Source organism: Acomys minous (genome assembly GCF_964271855.1).
Source record: "Acomys minous genome assembly, chromosome: 8".
Classification (NCBI taxonomy): Eukaryota; Metazoa; Chordata; class Mammalia; order Rodentia; family Muridae; genus Acomys; species Acomys minous.
Window position 1 is genome coordinate 87,844,430 of NC_140489.1, and position 12,148 is coordinate 87,856,577.

General features: G+C 45.3%; 1 protein-coding gene and 1 long non-coding RNA gene across 3 annotated transcripts in view; both read right to left on the reverse strand.

The window, feature by feature from the left end:
• Positions 1 to 1,374: 1,374 nt before the first annotated feature.
• TAF1B (TATA-box binding protein associated factor, RNA polymerase I subunit B) overlaps positions 1,375 to 12,148 on the reverse strand; it is a 62,239-nt gene continuing 51,465 nt past the window's right edge. For both annotated transcript variants that reach the window (XM_084793262.1, XM_084793263.1), the window contains 6 exons: positions 10,186 to 10,363; positions 9,480 to 9,526; positions 7,534 to 7,624; positions 3,827 to 3,897; positions 3,119 to 3,341; positions 1,375 to 1,773 (listed from right to left, as the gene is read on the reverse strand). In XM_084793262.1, coding sequence (XP_084649388.1) covers positions 1,569 to 1,773; positions 3,119 to 3,341; positions 3,827 to 3,897; positions 7,534 to 7,624; positions 9,480 to 9,526; positions 10,186 to 10,363 — 815 coding nt within the window. In that variant the 3' untranslated portion in view covers positions 1,375 to 1,568. The remainder of the gene's footprint in view (positions 1,774 to 3,118; positions 3,342 to 3,826; positions 3,898 to 7,533; positions 7,625 to 9,479; positions 9,527 to 10,185; positions 10,364 to 12,148) is intronic.
• Positions 5,298 to 7,506, reverse strand: LOC311603940. The gene is made up of 2 exons (XR_014781333.1): positions 6,477 to 7,506; positions 5,298 to 6,366 (listed from the first exon to the last, which is right to left on the reverse strand). It is a non-coding gene; the product is annotated as an uncharacterized lncRNA (long non-coding RNA).

Here is a 12,148-nt window from a genome sequence, read left to right on the forward strand (position 1 = left end):
GTTGTACTCTCCTCTGACCCATCACTCCAGACACTTCCAGAAGCTGGCTGTTCTTGAATCTGTCAGCCTTTGTGCCTGGCCCCTCTGTGATGAATGATCTTCCCTGAAGTGACATGGCTTGTTCCTTCTGCTGTACTTGATGCACGTTAGTCTCTGCTCAAATGTCACCTCCTAGAAAGCCCCCCCTTATCACAGTTAGCCCAGTTTTTCCTGCTTGGTTTAATTCTCCATTAGACACACTGACATCCTCACATCTCCCACTAGATGCTGTGACCCTCTAGTGCCTAAATTATGACCAGTACATGGCAGTTTCTTTAAAAACCTGGTTATGTTATGTTTTTATTTTAATCTCAAGTGTGGGATATAGGGCTGCTTCTAGTTTGTCCACAGCTGACAAGTGTCTTGTGTGGGCTCAGAGAGGGGCGTGGTCTTTTTTGGCTGATATGGTTGAACTCTGAGAGGGTATAAATACCAGAGCCCGGAGACAGAGAGGCCACTTTGAGAAAACGCTTGGAGGAGATGGATGGAGAGAGAGAGAGAACGCTTTGAGGAGGAGGAAGGCTGCTGGTTCATTTGCTGTTTGATATCCTGATGACTGAGATTGGTATTGCCCCAAAGAACCTGACAGCCCTACCATACCAGAAGTAAAGAGGTCTGTGTCCCCTGTCACTTCTAACCTTCTTTCTCTCCTCCCTGTGTTGGGGGCTTGGAAGGGAGGTAGCGGTATAAGAAACCAAAATAAAATAGAAAGAATAACACCAACAGGCAGTTCTCAGAATTCATTGAGATATAGAAATAAAAAACTTTCCCATATCCTCACCATGTGTTACACTTCCTTAAAACACCTGCCAGTCCAATATGTGGAAACAGTACTTCATGTCTCTTCCCTGGATTTCCTAGTCTTTTACCTATTTCTTTGCACACACCTTCACCATGTTAAATAAACTATCCCTTTGCCCACAGCATATGTCACCCAGTTTGCTGTTTGTTGTGGCAATGCTGCTCACCTTCTCTGCTGGCTTCCAGGTGTCCCAGTGTCATCGACACGTCCATACCGTTTCCTAAGGACACTTTCATATGTGTAAGTGAATGCCTATGTTGTTCAGAGGTCTTTGATCCATCCAGGATTAACATTTTAAAGTGTAAGGAATAATAAGTAAATCCAGAGCCAATCACCTTAGTGCATGCTTATAATCCCAGATTCCAGACGGAGATGCACTGAGGCCAGCCTGGGCTACAATAGTGGATTCCAGGCTAGCCTGAGCTGCACACTGAGGTCTAGGTCTGAACTACAAGGCTAGTTCTCATTTTGGTAAGAGAAAGTGTAAAAAGAAAGTTTAAGTTTAAAATCCAATGAATACAAGTTCCCAGGTGTCATGTAGATAGTGTTTTAATTTTCTAAAAAAAGTAATTATGAAAATAATTCAAGGTTCACTTCTTTACAATGCATATAAGACACATGTCAGTATGTATGCATATGCAATAATGTTCTAAGCCCAGTTCCCTAGAACATCGCTCTAAGACCCGCCACTGTCCTATACAGCACCTCCGACAAGCCCTCTGTCTTCTTAGTGTCTTCTTACTTTCTTGGGTCTTGAGCTCTTTTTTGCTTCACTGTATTTTTTTTCAAAAAGTTTCTTTTCAAGTAAGCTCACTTCTTCATGGAGGGCAGAGGTCTTTATTCTCAGTAAGAAGGAGAAAATGTTTAGTATAAACTGGTAACTCAGAGAAAAGTTTGATTCTTCATACGTTGTCACGTGTTTACAATAATAGCTAGAACGGGAAGGAAAAGGTAAGTTGCCTTCAAATAGTGATTTAGAAGCCCTGGCACCCATCCAGTGTCCACCCCAGATCCCTTCAGCAGTGGACACAGCTAGCTTCCAAACAGTAGCATGAGTTAGAGGGAAACTTGGGAAATTTGAAGAGGCTCCTCAATTATATGAAGAGAAAATGTTTCATGTTGTCCGTGATTGCTAAGCTAGGGACAGAGTGCTCACTGAAATGCTTGACCTCGCCAACAGTCAAGTTTAAGACCAGTAAATACCATACTGCGGCCAAACACTTAGAGCTGTGTGAGTCATGTTATATGCATGGCCCCAAACTCATGAAGGAACTTAGTAAAATAAAATATTTTATTATTTTAGATTTATTTTATAATTACTTTGCCTTCATTTATGTATGTGTATCACATGCACACCTGATACCCATGGAGGTCAAAAGAGGGCACAGGATCCCCTAGCAGTGGAGTCACAGGTTCCCGTGAGCCTCCAGGTGGTACTAGGAACAGAGCCTGGGTCCTTTGAAAGAGCAGCAGTTGTTCTAACCATTGAGCGACCTCCCCAGCCCTGGGTTTGTTTGTTTTTTAAGGAATGAAAATCTTAGTCAGCACTTCAGTAAATAAGCATAATTCCTAACTACATGCTAAATGTCTGTCCTTACCCCCACAGGTAAGTGCAGTCCTCATCCTTATCAAGGAAACTTCTCTTTGCAACAGATGTGGAAAATCACAACCCATCAAAGTGCAGAGGTGTGGAGCCAGTGCTAACGGATGCTTCTCCAAAGCACTCCTGCACCTGAGGCTCAGGGCGCATAGCAGAGGAGGGGCGGAGAGACTGTAAGCGGCAGGGGAGCAGGACTTTGCTGTGAGACTGTGGCTGCTAAGCTACATGTCTCAGAAGCTACACCCATAATGTCTCACAAATATGGCTGCCTAAACTGGAGCTGAAAGAAGACGAAGACAATAGACATGCCAAGTGGATGGAGAGGCGGGAGCCTAGGAGGACGCAATCCTATACAAAGAACTACAGGCAACTAAGCAATGCCGAGTGGGGGAGAGCAGTCTTCCCCAGGGAAAAGTACACCAACCGGTTATCCACCAGGAGATGGTCAGCTCTGAAAACATACATACAAATAACATTGTACAGACTGAGTGGGGCGCATTTATGTTTTTAGGAATATATGTACGTAACAACAATTAACAGAAAGAGACAAGACAGTGAATTTGAAAGAGCAAAAAGGGGGCTATGGAAAGGTTTGGAGGGAGGAAAGGAATGCTCTTAAGGCTCAGCTGGGGGTTTCATCATGCCCCCTGCGTCTGGAGTCTTAAAAACACACGTACCTTTTGCAAAACTTCTGGGTACTGAGCCAATACAGTGAGTTCTTGGTGAGCAAGGACTGGCCTTTCTTTATCAGGAGTCCCTGGAGGCTGTGTCCATGGAAACAAGGGCTGTCGGTGTCTTCTTCAGTCCAGTTGAACTGAAAACTTGAAGGGCCTTTCTTTTCAACCACAGGTGTTGAACCAGCCAGGGCTCTAAATTGCTTTTGAAGATTTTCAACCATTTCTGGAGATGGAGGGAGGAGGCGAGTGTCAGTCCACAGGTAAGGCCTGGGGTTTACAGGCCGGGACTGCTGCTGCTCCCTTAGCCTTTACGGGTGGTGGTGGTGGGCAAGCTGGCCTCCAACTCTGGAGCCTCCTCCCCCAGCCTCCTGAGTGCACACTCACTCCCAGCGGGCTTCATAACTACAGTAACATACGCAATAACGTTAGGCGAGGCTGGAGCTGCACGAGGGGCCTCTAGAAGTTACTTAATGATTTAAAAAGAGAGTACAAGAGGACCCCAGGGCAAGTCTCCTGCAGAGTTCTCACAGCCACAGAAACAGAGAAGCTCAGTTTTGCTATGAAGAAGCAGGTGAGTTCCCAGAATCTAGATTTTTATGTGACTTCTCCTTTGGCAGGAGACATACACAAAAGCATCCCCATCACGTGGGAAGTGTGTGCCTGCCCTTGCTTTCCATGTGGAGACAGAATAGAAACCGTCTGACTCACCTCTTCTCTTGTATGCGACTGACCTGTCGATGTGTGAAAGGTAGAGCGGCCGTTTGGTTTTCCAAGCATACCTGTACAAGACAGACCAGAAGTGCTGCAGAATGAGAAGTGAACGCCCTGAGCTCAGAGACGGAGTCAGGACCTGAAGCTCAGCATCCCTCAGCGTTTGTCTACCCTGTATCAGTGCTTCCGCTCCAGAAGGAAGCACCCCGTGAAAAGAGGCCAGTGGTGTGCTCCTTCTAGGGGTCAAGAACCCCTTAGGAGCCATTACACAGAGTACAGCAGAGGGTTTCCATCACTACACACTCCCTGGGTTTATTCTCATTGCAAAGTTTCAACTGTGTGGACTCCCTTCTGAAACAGTCTCCACACACTTGCCTTCTTTTCCTGCTTCTCCTGCACGCAAAGGTTCGCAAACAGATGCCACAAGGCCTTGGGATTCTACTAGACCCTATCCACATCCTTCCCACTCTTTACATGGTTTGTTTCACTGCTTGAAAAAAGAATCTAGGTACAATACACACACTGAAGCCCCACTCAGGGCACCTGCAGTTAGCACTCACACACGGCTGTGCAGGCACCACTGTGACTAACACAGGGAACAGCCCTATGCTCCAAAGCCAGGTCCTTTTGTAGTCAGTCCTTTCACGCCCTTGGTCTTGGGCAACCACAGGTGCTTGGCCATTTTGAGAATGTGATATAAATAGACTCATACGGTGCATGGCTTTGGGTCCTTCACTTAGCACGTAAGACATCAGGAGTCGCCCTATATCAGAACCCTTGTTCACTATGATCAGTGGGATTTGTGACATGGATGTGCCAGTTAGTTTGCCTCATCACTAGTAAAAGTCACCACAAACATTTCCTTATGAACTTCTGCGAGAGCATGCATTTTCATTTCATTTGAACTTTTCATAGTAACCGCCATTTCATACTCCTATGCTTGGGAGGAACCCCTTCTAATCACAGGAGGCATTGCTTCTATGTATCCTATACATCTTCAGGTTTTTTTTTCATTTGAAAACTTAAATTGTTTTCCTATTTTAATTAATTCTTTATATTTTATAGGTAAAAATCTTTCATCAGATATGTTATCTTCAACTACTCTCTTTCTCTCTGGCTTCTCCCCCCCACCCCTCCCGGCAAAGACAGGGTCTCACTATGGCTATGGCAGTCCTGGAGCACACTATGTAGACCTTGAACTCACAAAGATCTGCCTGCCCCTGCCTCTCAGGGGCTGGGATTCACGGTGTGCATCAGTGTGCCCAGCGTTCAACTACTTTCTCTAAGCCTAGGGTTTTGTTTTCTCTTAAGTACCTTTGGAGACGTTCTTACTTCTAAAGTCCAATATATCACTTTTTCTTTTATGGATCATGCTTTTGATGTTATACCTAAGATTTTTACATAACCTAAAAGATTAGCAAGCCTTTTTTTTTTCTCCTTCATCTTTCCTCCCTCTCTTCTTTCTTTGTGTGTGTGTGTGGGGGGGGACCTGGAGCTTGCTGAGTAGGCTAGCTAGACTGGGCAGCCAGCAAGCCCTACGGATCTTCCTGTCTCTGTCTCCTGGGTGCTGGAGTTCATACCACCACATTGGCTTTTTAGATGGGTGCTGGAGATTGAACTCATGTCCTAATGCTTGCTGGCTGTCCATCTCCCCAGTCCAGCAAAGAGTTCTACATATGCTTTTAAATTTTCACCCAGGTTCTTCTCAACCCCTGTGATAAAATGGCAGCTGCCAAAGCAGCCTGCTAAGGTGTTTTTTAAACTACTGTTTTTACTAGTGTTTTCAAATTTTCATGCAAAGTACCATGCTTAACTGCAGAAAATGTATTAATGGTCATCTGACAGCCCAAAAGATGATGCTCAGGAGCAACGGGACATAAAATAAAACAAACAAACAAACAAATAAATGATAGATAAATAAATAATGTTTTTAGAAAGGAAGGCAGAAAATAACAATTTATATGAAAATGGGTTGGCATGGATGATACCAAGAGGCAGGTATCCAACGTGCCCAGGGACTCTGTGCCCACACATCAGGTGGCAGTGACTGACATTAGTGAGCAGCAGCCATGACTGCTGTGTGCATCAACACTATCATACACTGTGTAGAGGATGGCTTTGGTATGGAATCCTCTAGACAACCTCTTCCCAGGGGCCTAGCGTCTCCCTGGAAAGTGGGTTTTTATAAACAGACTTACTCCTTTTGGTTGCTAAATACTCCCCTAAAGTAGTTAAGTGCCAGTATGTGTAGACATACAACTGATTCTAACACTGAGCATGAATTGGGACTGTGTGAAATGTAAGGTGGTAGCCTGCTGGGGCTAAAGAACAGCTCATCACCGACACAGCACAGCATGGCCCTGCAACACCCAGCCCTCAGGATGAGCAGAAGTCACCCAGCTCACACCACAGAAAGAAGGCTTACTCCCCAGGTGCCCAAGATGACAGAGTGATTTCTTGCTCTTACTCATCTATCTACAGCAACTCGAGGGCCCAACAAGGAAGAGGAAGCATGCAGGGCCCTGGGAATTAGTAGGCTGTCAGAGCACATCCTCCCAGCCCTCCTTTACCATCCCGCCCTGGCCTGCCTACCTATCAGAGCACATCCTCCCAGCCCTCCTTCACCATCACGCCCTGGCCTGCCTACCTATCAGAGCACATCCTCCCAGCCCGTCCTCTATCATGCCCTAAGCCTGTCTAGCAAAAACCTGTCTGTCTTCTTTTGGCAAGGAACTTTTCCTCTATGGTGCTTTATCTGCCTTTGAACACATTTCTCTGAAGCTTAGAAGAAAAATAAAAGCTTTATCTTGAAATTTGAAAATGGTTTCTTAATAAGTCTCTGATCAGGGGTGACCATCATTGACTTGCTCAGCTGGTAACTGAAACAACTTAGTATTTCTAACTCGAGAAACTAACTTTTCTCAAATAATATAAAATGATATAAGTATTAGTGTAAATTTACATAAACAGATGTTGGTTTTTCTTCAGTCTTGTGGGGTTCAGGGTTCTAATAGAAATGAAACTGTGCTGGAGATCATCGGAGATGTATTCCCTATTAAATAGATAACACTTAAATTTACGAATGAACTGAATTTCAGCTGTGGTGAGCAGGTGATGTCACAGGGTGAGTTTGTGAAGACTCCGACCTCATACTTCCTGTCCCTAAAGCAACACTCTTTCCGTTGCACAGTAAAGGACCTACCCCTGAGCTGTGTTCCAGGGACAAGTGGGGAGGGCATGAAGTAAATGCCCACTGTTCTGTTTGCCTTTGATTTTCTCAGAAGTCACTGTATTTAGGAAACATTCCAATCACACACGCCACAGGAGAGCACTTGCAGTCTCTGCAATACCGGGAAGCACAGATGATAAGGGACCAGTTTTGAAAAACGCCATGAGGGGAGAAGACCACACATGCAGGCAAGGCTTACACAAACCGCAAAGATCTAAGTGCTAAGTATAATGTGGTTCCCGGATTAGATCCTAGAGCAGAGGGAGGTCATGAAATCTAAAAACAAATGTGTTTAATGTAAAAAAAAAAAAAAAAGTATAAAGCAGGGGTTGGAGGAGTATGTGTGAGGCTGACTCCCAATCCCAGAACAAGAAAAAAACTAGATGTTCTAGACCAAAAATTCTGGAGAAAGGTCACACACTGCCAGATGTAAAGCGGATGACACAGAGCAGGGGACAGAGGACAGAGGACATACCTGGCCCTTGCCTCTTCCCGTTTTTGTTTTTTCTCATCAAAAGCTTTCTTCATAACTTGGTACCATTTTCTGAAATTAAACTGTGGCTTATCTGAAAGAAATGAAATCCGTGCTTAGTAGTAGAATCTATCACATTAAAACAACACCTGTTTTTTACATCCAAGTTTTTTCCTGAATAGGATATTTACACAACATTTACGCTCTCAGAACCATTGTCACTCTCTTCTGTAAGGTGCGGCCACAACTGTCCTGAAACTGTCTTTTCCCATGTCTCTCCTTGGCTCTTAAGGATTTGCTGCTTCCTCAAGAAGGGCTCACGCATTTTGCTAGCTGCCACACAGCCAGCCCTCTTCCCCAATTCCCACACCCGGCACACGCAGCCCAGCCCCTGGCACTACTCCAATACATCTGCCACTGTGTTTGGAAGCAAATGACTGATAACCGTGTGAGTGGTTCCATCTCCTCAGGACCCACTTCTGTTGTTCCTACTCCTAATTCAGAGTTCTGCCCATGAGGAAGAAAGTGGACCGCAGTGCAGAGCTGGAGTGTGCTGAGACACAGGCTGGAGAAACGACAGACTCAGATGCGGCAGGCATAACAGGATTACTCTCCATTATCCTCTAATAAGAATGGCCTTTCTAATGTCTAATTATAAATCTTTTCAAATGGCCAATATAACCAATCAATACAGTCTTATAGGCTCTACAGCCAGAGAGGAAACAGCCCAAAGAACTGCCAGGGCAGAAGACAGTTAACGTTAAGCCAGCTCAAGGTTCTTTGATCCCCAGTCTCCTCATAAGTGAGTGGCGAAGGGGATGGAGGCATGGTCCACTGGAGAGCAGGAAGCACAATCCTTGTGCTGTAGGTGGGAGACTCACTGACAGGTCAGGGAACTCTCACAGCCACAGTCTCCATAACTGTCCTCACCTCCAGCATTGAAGGAATGTCAGAAGACACCCAGACCAGCCCTATGCATGTGTTACTGTAAGCAAGGGGAGTAGCAAGTGTTTTACTTCATATATATTATAGAAAATACATGAACTGAGAATATTAAACCCAAACTCCTAAAACTAATGAACAAACAGGAACTGCACCTGAATTTAGGAATTCATAGAGACACAAAACTTCACTGAGTTATTCTTGGGCCAGTGACTCTGTTCCATATGAGATATAAACTTTCTAGAAGCAAATACGAACTGAGGCTGGTAGCACTGGAGTGTAACCCAGCTAGTGGGGGGGCTGAAGCAGGAGGATCTTAAGTCAAGTACAAAGTGACACTGACCAACCTGGGCAATTTAGTGAGACCTTGTCTTTTAAAAAAGCAAAAAGGGGCTCAGTGGAAGAGAGCTGGCCAAGGCATGCACAGAGCCCTGTGCTCACTACATAGGAACTATCTGGCTACTTACAAAACTGCATCATCTCAGAGTCTACAAACTCCGGCAGTCTACAGGGACAGATGCACTTAGGCCATTACTTGTAACTAAATATCCAGCAGCAATGGCGGCAGGTATGATCAGCTCTGGCTTTAGAAAGGGGGAACTGGTGTGCAGTGAGTGGCTGTGGAGAACAGGCCGAACAGTGCTCACAAGGGAATGAAGAGGCACTTGCTCAGTCTGAAGGGCTGTGAGGATGTGGAGAAAAGAGCACTTCATGTAGAGGGGCCAGCCCAGGCAGCCGAGGAAACTGAGCTGTTGGCAAAGTTCATGGTCTGGTCTGACTAGTGAGCAGCAAGCAAGAACAACAGACGGGTCGTGAACACAGAAGTCACCCAAGTTTCTTGGCAGCCACACCAGCTAGATCTAGAGATGGAAAAGTCAGCATGTGGCCAGGCTGTGCACATACAGACTCAGGTATGTACGCTACCCGCCATTTTCCTCCACGCTGACTACCTGTTAGCCCACCATTTCCAACCACTTTGCATTTGACAAATAAAAACATCCAAGTACCTTCTCTGTGTCCTTCGTTATACGCCTCAGCAAGATCCGAGTAAGACCTAGAGGTGACAACACAAGGCAATGTCTTCAGATGTCATTTGTCTGGACAGTTTATTTTTAATTTTATTTTGGTTTCTTGAGACAGGGTCTTACTGTGTCACCCTGGCTGGCCTGAAACTCTTTGTGGACCAGGCTAATCTGAACTCACAGAGATCTGCCTGCCTCTGTCTCCTGAGTGCTGGGATTAAAGGTGTAGCCCACCATAGCCAGCTTGGACAGTTAGTTTTGAATTCTGAGGGGAAAGCACCAAAGTTGGAGAGGTAATTACTGTCCTGGAAGAAGACACTGAAGATCTACATTCCCTGTGACTTTCAGGAGGGTAACACTGCAGAGCACCTTTGTGATCTAAAATAATCTTTTGAGATGTGGTGCCAGAGCCTAAAGGCATCCTGATACAGTGCCAAACTAGTTCTTTAGTGTGTGATGCTTTAAAAGCCAGAATCACATCGAGCAGTGAGAATGCTGCAAGCTTGGAAACAGGAGTGATCAGGTAGCATGAGTGCTCTCTAGAAACCCCTGCAGCTACAGCACAGCAGACCCCACATCTTGCTGTGAAGACACAGAGCTCCTACACCTGAATTACAGGCAAAAGCAATGATCCTCCCCGTTTTTTACAAACTGAAGTCAGTGCAGTAAAGAGACATCGCCATTGACTTACCATTCTAACTTGTCATCCAGCAAAAAGAGCAGTTTCAATACAACCACAATGACAGCCACAGCCTGCACATCATATTTAACTGTCCTTTTCATTTTAGCTAGGGCATCAAACGTCAGAAAACCCACTTCTCCAATTCCAGTCAACTTTACCACTTGGCAGGTTAAACTGTGCATTTCATCTGTTGAAAAATAATACAATTAAACACAAATTAAATTACTTGGCCAATAGGTCACAGTAATGTGCACATTCATACTGTATCTGGTATCTTTACACATCTGCTTTGTTTGTAAAGCAGGGTCTCGATATATAGCCCATGTTGGCCTCGAACTTGTGACTCTCATGCCTCAACTGGGAGTTGAGGCTGGGATTACAGGCTTGCAACACCTTACCCAGAAACCTTTTATTTAAAGCATGATACCATGCAGGAATTTGAAGAGCAATTTTTTAATAAAACAAAAAAATTATGCCTGTGTGGAAATAGTAATGGGCAAATCTTGGCAAGTCCTATTTGACTTCCTAAAAGATTTATGTGTAGGACACCTTTGGGTCTCATGCAGACAGGTACACACCAGCTTTGTGATGCCCGATACATGTCCCTCACTTGTCTCTACAGCAGGACACACTCACTTCCTTACAAGGATAACTAACCTTCTCCAGGAAAGCAGTGAGCCTAGGAGGCTCCAAAAGCAAAGCTAGATGCTTTGCTTTCTCAAAAAAAGGCCGACTAATGTGAGACTTAGAACCTGAAACCTAGGCCCTGTATTCAGGCTCCTCCACCAGTAGCCGCGTGGTTAGAGTCACATGACCTCGGCTTCCTCACTGTTTTTTAGGACAGGGTTTTGCTGTGTTGCCTCACAGTTGTGATCCTCCTGTGGGTTGTGATTAAAGGCATGAGGCACTCTCCGTAACTGTAACTTTCCTTACTTGTTAAGTGGGTTATGAGAGAATGGAGTGAGATGAAATACGACTACACAGATGAGTATTCTTTGAAAATTCTAAGCTAGTAAGCAAATCTCTCACTGACCTCCACAGCAGAGGCGCACCACAGCCTCTCCTGACTAACAGAATGGCACGGGTCTGACCTCATTCCCTGCACGGAGCGCATGGCTCAGGACAAAGCAGAGTGTGGAGTGCTGTCACTTGGACTAGCTCTGTGTGACCCCAGATGTGTCACACTGAGGTATGAGCCACAGCAGTGTCTTCTTGATGGTTTATGAACATTACAGGAACTTCCCTGCCTAAAGCACTCAGGTCAGTGCTGAATGACATCCATCCCACCTGTCCTCCCGTTAGTGACTGTCCTTAGCTCCCTCCTGATCACCCCCAGTTAGGAACAATCAACCATCTCATACTCCTGCTCTTATGAACGCATTAAAATGTTAGCTCCCAGCTCCAACAGGTCCCCGAGTTTTCCAAAGCCTATACTGTCACTTGCCTCTGCTTTGCACAGCTCTTTGGTCCCTTTACCTCAACAGTTCTTTTCCTCATTTCATACCACAAGCTTCTCTTAGCTGATTCTCATGTCCCAGGCCACAGCTATACCAACTGTTTCTGCGGAGACTGTGTAACAGCAGCAGGCTTTCCCACACAGCCTTGTCTCGGTGCTAAGGCAGCTCCCCTAAGAACACCTACGTAGATCGATGGTTTGTAATCTGAATCCCAACACACAAGGATTGTCACATGGTAATTTGTACTGCTTTCCCTCACCTGCCATACTAGGAACTCAACATAGGCCATCTAAAATAAAGCAGGAACAATGAAAAATGGCATGCATTGTGAGAACTCAGCAATAGTCACTGTGCGCCTGAGCATGGTAATTGATGTCTGTAGCTCCAGCACTCAGGAGGCAGAGGCAGAAGGTTCTCCATGAATTCAAGGCCAGCCTGGTCTGTTTAGTGAACTCTAAGCTACATAGACAGACCCTGTTTCAACACTCCCCCTCCAACAAAACAAAACAAAAACC